General features: G+C 42.6%; 1 protein-coding gene across 1 annotated transcript; it reads right to left on the reverse strand.

Annotated features, from left to right (window-relative positions):
* Positions 1 to 531: 531 nt before the first annotated feature.
* LOC139181023 (odorant-binding protein) lies at positions 532 to 9,214 on the reverse strand. Its single transcript, XM_070783708.1, has 7 exons — positions 9,056 to 9,214; positions 8,432 to 8,571; positions 7,507 to 7,577; positions 4,514 to 4,624; positions 3,410 to 3,508; positions 3,161 to 3,205; positions 532 to 739 (listed from the first exon to the last, which is right to left on the reverse strand). Exons 1-6 carry the CDS (start codon positions 9,134 to 9,136, stop codon positions 3,183 to 3,185), a joined length of 525 nt encoding a protein of 174 aa, XP_070639809.1. The 5' UTR covers positions 9,137 to 9,214; the 3' UTR covers positions 532 to 739; positions 3,161 to 3,182.
* Between the last annotated feature and the right edge of the window lie 1,135 nt (positions 9,215 to 10,349).

The following is a 10,349-nucleotide window of genomic DNA, read 5'->3' on the forward strand; positions in this document are numbered from 1 at the left end:
TGTAAACAGTGACAGCTTCCTGCCTGAGCTGTCAATCATCTTGTTCCTCCAAGCACTGCCCTGACTTCATGATGCTACGAATTGACCAAGGTGCACATGCTGCCCAGCTTTGGTTCCTAGTGGTCCAAGTCGTTAAGAAGTATCTTCAGCTCAACTGCAGAAGTGTTGGTGTTGTCAGAATATACGTTTCCCTTACGTTGTGGCCCATGGCATTTTATACTTGCTCTCTATGAAGATCAAAGACTGGAACACGGTTCCTTTCCATGTAATGAATACGATGTTTTCTTGACATCTTTCTTGACCAGATTACCCTTTCTCACTGCAGTTAAGACGATCCATAACCCTGTCCCTATCCCATGTCCTTTCTCTCCTTTTCCCCTGGATACCTCTAGGAATCTCTATATCCTCCTCCTCAGAATTGCCTCTGATGGAACACCTATCTTATTAAAGGCATATGTTTCTGGATAGTTAAATTTAATGTGCATTTTTGGGTGTTTGAAAACGGTGACTTTTGGTACAAACACACATAACTTGACTGTAAATTGAACCAATTTATTTAAACCCTCAGAAATCAAACACCACCAGACAGGATGTGATTAGTGACCAGGAGAGATGAGATAAGAAAGGGAGTGTGAGTGTGAAGAGAGAAGGATCATGTTAACCAGGAACCAGAGAAGTCGTCTTTGTGTTGATCTTGATTCAATGGAAATGAGGACATGTCTGGTCTCCATGACTGTTTCTGTAGGTGAATAAAACAGGACAAAATGTTTAGTTGATAAAGAAAGCTGAGCACTGAAGAATTGATGCTTTTGAACTGTGGTGTTGGAGAAGACTCTTGAGTCCCTTGGACTGCAAGGAGTTCCAACCAGCCCATCCTAAAGGAGATCAGTCCTGAATATTCATTGGAAGGATTAATGCTGAAGCTGAAACTCCAATACTTTGGCCACCTGCCGCAAAGAACTGACTCACTGGAAAAGACCCTGATGCTGGGAAAGATTGCAGGCAGGAGAAGAGGGGGACAATAGAAGATGAGATGGTTGGATGGCATCACCGACTCAATGGACATGAGTTTGAGTAACCTCTGGGAGTTGGTGATGGACAGGGAGCTGCAGTCCATGGACACTCTGTGTCTGCAAAGAGCTGGACACAACCGAGTGACTGAACTGAACTGAAAAGTTTAGTAGAGTTGACTGTGTGATGGCTGATGGGGTGAGCCTCAGGCAGTAGGTTGTCCAGGGTACAGAAGCTGGGAGGTGATCCAATGTCAGAATCCTGGTGGCACTCACTACTCCACATCTCTGATGTAGGTGGGGGTCCATGTGGAATTTTCCCCAGGATGTACATATGAGGTGACCTTCTATCTATATGATCCATTATAGGAGTAATGGTTTCACAATGCACATTCAGATTCTGTGATTAGAGTGCATTCTTCTAACTCTTCAAGTTTTGTCTTTAGGGTCTTCAAGAAATAATTTTTAAAAATTTAATTTATATTGAAGTATAGTTGATTAACTATGTTGCATTAGTTTTATGTGTGCAGCGAAGCAGTTAGTTTGTACATACGTATACCTATTCTTTTCCAGATTATTTTCTCATGTAGGTTTTTAAAGAGTATTACATATAGTTCCCTGTGCTATACTTTAGGACTTTTTGGTCTATCCATCTTGTATATTGTAGCTTGTACCTTCTAACTCCAAATACTCATTCCATCTCTTCTCCAGCCTTTCACCCTTGGCAGCCACAAGTCTGTTATTTAGAGCTGTGACCCTGTTTCTGTTTTCTAAATAAGTTCCTCCATGTCATATTTTGGGTTTCCCTGACAGCTCAGTTGGTAAAGAGTCTGCCTGCAATGCAGAAGACTGCAGTTCGATTCCTAGGTTGGGAAGATCCCCTGGAGAAGGGATAGGCTACCTACTCCAGTATTCTTGGGCTCCCCTTGTGGCTCAGCTGGTAAAGAATCCTCCTGAAATGCAGGAGACCTAGGTTTGATCCCTGGCTTGGGAAGATCCCCTGGAAAAGGGAAAAGCTATCCACTCCAGTATTCTGGCCTGGAGAATTTCAGGACTACAGTCCATGTGGTCACAAAGACTCAGACACAACTGAGTGATTTTCATATGTCATATTTTAGATTCCACGTATGTGTGACGTCATGTGATATTTGTCTTTCCCTTTCTGACCCCCCTGGTGGCTCAGAGGTTAAAGCGTCTGCCTGGAATGTGGGAGACCTGGGTTCGATCCCTGGGTCAGGAAGATCCCCTGGAGAAGGAAATGGCAACCCACTCCAGTACTCTTGCCTAGACAATCCCATGGAGGGAGGAGCCTGATAGGCTATAGTCCACGGAGTCTCAAAGAGTCGGACAGGACTGAGCGACTTCACTTTCACTTTTCTGACTTCACTCAGTTTGATCATATCTAGGTCCATCCATGTGGCTACAAATGACATTACTTCATTCTTTTACTGAACTGAATATTCCATTGAATATACATACCACATCTTTCTTATCATATTTGCCTGGAAGCTAGTCTTTGTCTTTGCTTTTTTTCTTTCATTTTTTTTTTTCTTTCTCAACAGAAAATTAAAAGCCAAACTTTATCCTAGATGTGTGTCATTTTCTTAGGCTGTCTTAGGTTAGAAAGTTTAAAAATCTCACTTTAAGAAAATCATCTTCTGAAGGGGAATAGAATTCAAATGCATGTTTCAGACAGTGTGACTGGAAGACCTCTACTGGTTCTGTCAGAACTATATGAGATTGAACACTTGTCTTGAGTCAACATGAGCACCCTTCAGTCTTGGTTCTCTTAGAGGAGGGGTGTATGTGGACAACCACAAAGTCAGGATTGAGGGGAAAACTAGTTAAGCTTCCACCAACTCGTGATCATTCCTGCTTCTCCCTGATGACTCTGGTCTGCGATATTCCTGCAGGATAAGGCTTTCTCATCAAAGCTGCTCAGGATGAATCAACCAACCAAACAGCAATTTAATATGGCTCGAGAGAAGAGGAATTACCTGTTGTGACAGAGATATTTCTCTACTGATCAAATGTAAGCTGTGGGGCCAAAGATAATTGTTATCCACAAAATTTGGCAGATATGAAATCACCATGTGTCCTTATCGATTTATTTAATGGAACAGCATTAGTAAAAGACTGTTTTCACTTACACTGGTGTTTGTTTGGACCTTGTCACTCGGGGTGAGGATGGTCTTCTGGAGGAAAACCAAAGGGATAGGAAAGAAAGATCCACCAATTAGTACCATTCCACAGGATTTCCAAGACTTTTTTTTTAAGTACCAGATTATATAAAATAATATTTATGGAGAAATAGATATCAAATAAATTGATTTGTTTCCTGATAGTATATTTGCATATAAGGTGAATGATATACTTAGGAAAAAATAGAATTCCATTACCATTTTCCAAGAAATTCACAACATTTTTCTTGTCAATTCCTTTGTCTTCCGTCAGCTTCCAGAATTTCTCCAAGTCTTCATCTCCAACATTCAGTTTAACTGAAAAACACCACATAGAAAGCAGAATTTTGCCCCTCAGAACCCATTCTGAATGCAGAACAAGAAATGGAGTGTCCAAGTCAGATCTTCACTTGATATAAATTAAGCCTCCAACAGTTACCATTTCATGACTCAGATGTCTGCTGTCTGTCTTAAGAATTAATCCCCACCCAACTCTGTAACTAGACCTCCCACCTCAGCATCAGCAGGAGTACCCCAAAGACTCGCAGGAGTTTCATGGATCTGGGGACTTCATCACACTATGGAATTGATCTGCTTGCTCACCTACTTCCAATTATCTGTACCTGCCACTGAGGTCTTGTTCTGACCCAAATAAAAAGCAGACAGAGTTCTCCCCTGATAGACACACACTCACCTCATCACACATGAAAATGGGAGATGATTTATCCTTTAATTAACCCACTATTCTGCTCAGAACCTTTCCTTAACTAGGCATATGTTGTTCCAATGATGTACACTTGTCTCAGTGCTTCTATGTAGGTATTTGGGCTTATATCAGTGTTCACAATAGCAGTGCATTTGAAAAATTGCACAGGAGAAAGATTAAAAATAAAAGTTTCTGATCCAAGTCTTAGAATCAATTGAGAAACTAGTATAAACTCAACAAATAAGAGTAGTTTCCTTACAGCCATATCTTGAAATTAAAGTGTTAAAAAAAATAAAACTAGAAACCAACACAATAATTTTCCTTCAACGAAAAATTTAAACAAAAAACTATTTCTACTAAAACTTATTGGCTATCTTTAATTTCAACAAATGGGAATTATTTAGAAATGTCTGATGATATGATCTCCTCAACCCCTCTGAGCTCCTCTTTCTTGGTAGATTTTGTTCCAGGGTCCTTATCTCCACGAACAGAAAGATCTAGGTTCCGTGGGCTGCATAATAGATACCATCACCACATAATGATTTTGCGGATAAGAGCGCTGATAATGGAAGTTCTACATGACAGTGTTGATGTGCATAGGAGGATGTCACACATACCAAACAGTCCGGTCAATTCTGTCTTCTTGCCGTGTTTATCCACGTTGATGTTATGTGCTACCAGATGCGTTCTCGACACAGAGACAATTTTAAATACATTTCGACCCTCATCTGTGAGAGAGAGAATATGCATATATATAGGACTCCACCTTTGTGTATTTTCAGTTAGATTCATCATGGCAAGTTGAGAGTAATAGCAATAGAACATCCTGTGCTGATGTGTGGGTGGGCTGAATCCTACAGCTGCCATGGCAGCAAGGAAAGCAAGAGCAGTCGAGACTTTTCCTTATTCCCCCGTCCTCATACAACTAACCAGTCACTCTTTGCCCTCTTGCTCAGCTGTCTTCTACAACGTGTGCTCTAATGAACCCAACAGTTAAAAAAAAAAGAAAAACAGGAGTGTATTATCAAATCCAAGATCCAAAATTATTTGTATTTCTGTTGTTCCAGCCGTGGAACTGATTTTTCTTTAGGGTATATCAACTTAATGGTAAATCAACTGAAATGGTAAATCAAGTTAGCATTTCAGAGTGTAGCATGGACATGTATATACTACGATGTGTAAAACAGACAGCTAGTGGGCAGCTACTGGATAGCACAGGGAGCTCAGCTCGGTGCTCCGTGATGACCTTGAGGGCTGGGATGGGGGAAGGGAAGGGAGGCTCCAGGGGGAAGGGATCTATGTACACATACACCTGATTGACATTGTACAGCAGAAACTAACATAACATTGCAAAGCAATTATCCTCCAATTAAAAATAAATTAAAAAATATTTGGGACAATTTGAGATGTTTTGTAGACAGACCTGCTATTGAAATAATTAATATGCAATATTATCAAATTTTAAAAATAGTTAATGAAAGAAAAAAATAATAGCATGTGTTCTCGAGTGCCTACACTGTGCCAGGCAGCTTTAGGAACACTTGATGTTAATTCCTGTGCTTCCTCTGCCCCTCAGCTTGGGGTATGACATGTCCATTGGTGTGAAGACAGTTCACCGGCTGGGAAGTGCAGGCAGCGAGCTCCGTCCCCACCTGGAGGGCTGCCCCTCCTCTCTGCCCCGCCCGTCCACTCTGTCCCATGTATCTGGACAAGAAGCAGCTCTGACCTACTGTGTGTCACGTCTAGACTGTCTACATCCATTCTGTCTCTCCTGGCTTGCATCACACCTAATAGTAATCCCTAAGAAAGACAGGAGGTAAAACTACCCGCCTTTGTACCTGAAACATGCCAATGGCATTGTTCAGTGTCAGAAACACTGAAAATTATTAGTGTGATGGAGAAGGAGAAAAAATAGCAGCAGAAGCAGCTTCATAGTCTCAGAGCCCCTAGATGTTACATGCAATGTGCCCAAGCCTACCATGAGTCTAGAGCCTGGGGTCACGCTGGGACAACTTAAGTTGGATGATGCAGGTCCTGAGATTATCCGTGACTGCCTGTGGTTGACCATGACTTCAGCAAGGTGGGCATTGCAGCATCACTGAACTGGCTGTGACATTAACGAAGGCAACGGGACAGTGAAAGCCAACCTATCTTATGGGCGTCAGGTCACCATTAAGGCTTGATGTGGGTACACCTCACAGCCCCCAAAACACAGTTGGGGGGTAGCACTTGCTGGTCCCCAAGAGATCTTACAAGAAGGGGTTATAACCTATTTCTCCCTTCTTTAGTCGCTCTGTAAAAACTGCAGCTAAAAAGGGTTGCAAAACTGGAGAAAAAGTAAAGACAGCGGAAGCACTGAGATTTGGCCAAAGGAAAAAATAATATCAGAGTAAGAAAATAAAAACATAATTTAAAAGTTGTCAAATATTAAAAGCCATTCAGGAAATTTTCCAGGCATAAATGTCACTGATTTGTGTTCGTCGTATAAGCATTGTGCGACTGTTTCGTTTAGACACGGGTTGTCATCACATGCTGCTACATTTAAATCACAGTCAAATATGTAGCCCTTAGAACGTTTACTGTCTGAGCTGAAACTCCAGTACTTTGGCCACCTCATGTGAAGAGTCGACTCATTGGAAAAGACCCTGATGTTGGGAGGGATTGGGGGCAGGAGGAGAAGGGGACGACAGAGGATGAGATGGCTGGAGGGCACCACCGACTCGATGCACATGAGTTTGTGTGAACTTTGGGAGTCGGTGATGGACAGGGAGGCCTGGCGTGCTGCAATTCATGGGGTCGCAAAGAGTTGGACACGACTGAGCGACTGAACTAAGACTTTTAAAATTAGGAAGGTAGTTTGGGGCCATTATAAAGAACTTAAAAGTCTTAGCCAGCATCCCTACTGCTTTGACCAACAGTTTCCTTTATGGTTGAACTCAAGATGATTTCCTTGGGTTCAAGTTCATCCTCTGTACCTTGGATGGATTAAGATGTTTAAAATTGTTTGAAAAAAGTGACACTGATGTGAAGACTCAAGATAGACCCTTGAGACATCAGTTCGTAAGGCTGTTGTAAACTGTCTGAGAACCATATGAAATACAGGTCTATACCTGTTATTCTCAGTGGCTAACACTCCTGAGGAGAAGGCAATGGCACCCCACTCCAGCACTCTTGCCTGGAAAATCCCACGGAAGGAGGAGCCTGGTAGGCTGCGGTCCATGAGGTTGCTAACAGTCGGACACGACTGAGCGACTTCACTTTCACTTTTCACTTTCATGCATTGGAGAAGGAAATGGCAACCCACTCCAGTGTTCTTGCCTGGAAAATCCCAGGGACGGCAGAGCCTGGTGGGCTGCCATGTGTGAGGTCACAGAGTCGGACACGACTTAGCAGTAGCAGTAACACTCCTGATTGGGAGGAGACCTCCAGGCCGTGTGTTTGAATCATTGTCTCATGACAAAGTGAAGTGCTTGAATATCCTAAGGACCGGAGCCTGCTCACCCCTCTAATTGTTAGTAGGAGTAGAATTCAGGTGTGTGGGGTTATGGAAGACAATTGTCCCAAGATTTCTACCCAAATGTTCTCTGACCAGTGAAGCAGTCATACTTACAGTCAGCAACATAAGTACCATTGTCTTGCTTTGTTGCCTTGACATGTACATTCTTCCATTTTCCATTCCGCCTTAAAAAGCAAACATATACAAGGTGTTTGAAGCAATGGAAAAAGTAGACATATACTTAGAATTTTCTTTGTTTTATCCCCACAGGGTAATCTTGTCATCTGAAGTTCTAAGAGAGGAGACAATAAGCAGACCCATTGTTAACTTGTGGCTCAGTGGGTAGACATCTAATTTTGAGGAAAAGGAGAGTTTGGGCAGAGATGGAGAAATTTGGTATCTGCACAGTGGAGTTCACGAAAAAGATGTGTGCCTGTCAAAACATATTGAACTATGCCCTCCACGAAAGAAAGAATTAGTTGCTCAGTCACATCTGACTCTTTGTGACCCCATGGACGGTAGCCCACCAGGCTCCTCTGTCCATGGGATTCTCCAGGCAAGAATACTGGAGTGGGTTGCCATTTCCTTCTCAAGGGGATGTTTCCGACCCAAGGATCGAACTCAGTTCTCTTGCATTGCAGGCAAATTCTTTATCATCTGAGCCACCGGGGAAGGCTTATGCCTTCCACAAAGCTGCATATAATAATTGCTCATGGGCTTCCCAGGAGGTTCAAGTGGTAGACATGCAGGTTCAATCCCTGGATTGGCAAGATGCCCAGGAGGAGGGCACGGCAGTCCTCTCCAGCATTCTTGCCTGGAGAATCCTCATGGACAGAGGACCCTGGTGGTCTACAGGCCACAGGTTTGCAAAGAGTCAGACACTTCTGAAACAACAAGCCACATGCTCACTTCAATCAGGTTGATTTCAGAAAGATTAGCCATATGAAAATTCAAAAGTGTGTTTGTGTGTGTGTAATAGTTGCTCAGTTGTGTCTGATTTTTCACCCATGTGTTTTCCTTCTTGGTTATTTGTACTTACTTGACAGAAAAGTAAAAGTCCACTGTGCCCTTTTCATCATCAAACACAAGTTTACGGAAGTAAGTCCTGAATGGTCCATTCTCCTGGATTTTCTCTGGGTTGGTGGATCCAATGTACACTGTTCTCCATGGTCCTGAAAGCTGAAAGCAAAATCCCCCTTAGAAAATGTAGTCCTTGTCTTTTTATTTCATCCAGCATCATGAGTCAAAGGTTTCCCACCCCCAGTGCAAGTCAGCACACATTATCTACCTTGACTGGACAAAGCAGGATTTATGAAATAATGCAAAACCGAGTCAGAGCAAAAGAAGGAACTGAGACATTTCTGAGATAGCTTGAGTTCTCATGTCAAATACAAGATCTCAAAATCAACAGCTGTTTGGCTGATCCACTTTTTTCTGTTACAAGACTAGTAAAAATGCCTGAGAGTCAATTAATACACAGTAGAGATGACACAGAGACGAAACGGAGCAGGTCTAGAGTCAGTTAATGGAGCAGTATTGAGTCGGAAGGAGGAGGATCAGTTAGTGGGTCCACATATCAAAACCACAAAAGGGACACACACACACACCCACACACACACACACACACCCAAGGCCTCCTCCCAGATCAGACGGTCCCTGGTACCTCTGAGAGATTTTGCTTAGGTTCCTCTTCTTGGGCGGCACAAACCACACCAAGGAGAAGAGTCAGGAACAGAACCTTCATCTTGTCTGTCGTGGTCCTTCGTCTGTCGAGGCTGACTGTGTCCCAGTGGCTGGAGAGGACGGGAATTGTGCCACTTTTTATAGGATCGTTTTGTTGGTGTGATGTGTCACGAACCAATGGTTGTTCCTCCTAAGCCCAAGGTTACACAGAAGTCATCTTCCATATCCTGTTTGGCAGGGATTGGCTGTCACATCAGTGTGTTATCTTTATCATGAGGGTTGTTTTAAGAGAAGCTTAAGAGGATCTGGACATGGAACATTTAGAGGGAGTGAGATATCACAATGCACTCTAATGTTCCAAGGCCAGGAATATTTATTTACCTTTGTATCCTGAGATAAGGCTGGGATAAGCTGTCCAAGGTACATATCTCCAACTCCTCTGCCATTTCCTTAACATTTAGGAGATAGTCTAAAATTTATTTTCTAAAGTCGAGTGTGTGTTTCTAAAGTCGAGTGTGTGATTTAACAAAGTTAAAAAATATTTCTGAAGAGACCTTTGGAAAACCTCCCTTCTCTGAGGGGAGGGACACGTCAGCACAAAATGTTGATCACCTCTTCCTGCCCCACAGCGGGCTCTGTCCTCCTTATAGCTAAGAGGAGGTTCTGTCCAAATGCCCCTTACCCTCATGTCTGAAAAGGCACGTGAGCAATTCTGTTCCTCTCTCCCCTTCAAGACATCCTTTATCCATCTAATCTGTGATATATCATTTACTCATTGACTCAGTTGTTTCTAAGGAAGTGAAAAAGCATGACTGTATTTCTTGTAACTTGTAGAATTTAAAATAAAAAAGGAAATTTCCTAACTCTATACATCTAGTTACTCTCAAGGTCCCTCAAACAGCCAAAGAATCTCTACTTTGTATTTTTTTTTTCCCACAACCAGGGATCTTAGTTACCCAACCAGGGGTGGAATCATCACCTCATGTAGCGGATGTGTTGAGTCTTAACCCTTGGACCACCAGAGTCATCCTGACTCAGATCATTTTAACAGGAGTATGATCCCAGCTAACACCTCTTATCTATCCATCATCACCCTTCCATCTCTCCTTAGGCACCTCTAACATTCTCACATTTTCCTTTCATATTCTTACCAACACGTGTCACCGGGGAGTGTGTTCTTGGACCATACCATCTCAGGAAGACCTTTCTAACTGCCAATCAAGGGGGGATTAAACACAGTTTCTCCAAGAGGTTATTGCAGCAGGTTTTAGCAA

The sequence above is a fragment of the Bos indicus genome, chromosome X (assembly GCF_029378745.1).
Source record: "Bos indicus isolate NIAB-ARS_2022 breed Sahiwal x Tharparkar chromosome X, NIAB-ARS_B.indTharparkar_mat_pri_1.0, whole genome shotgun sequence".
Classification (NCBI taxonomy): Eukaryota; Metazoa; Chordata; class Mammalia; order Artiodactyla; family Bovidae; genus Bos; species Bos indicus.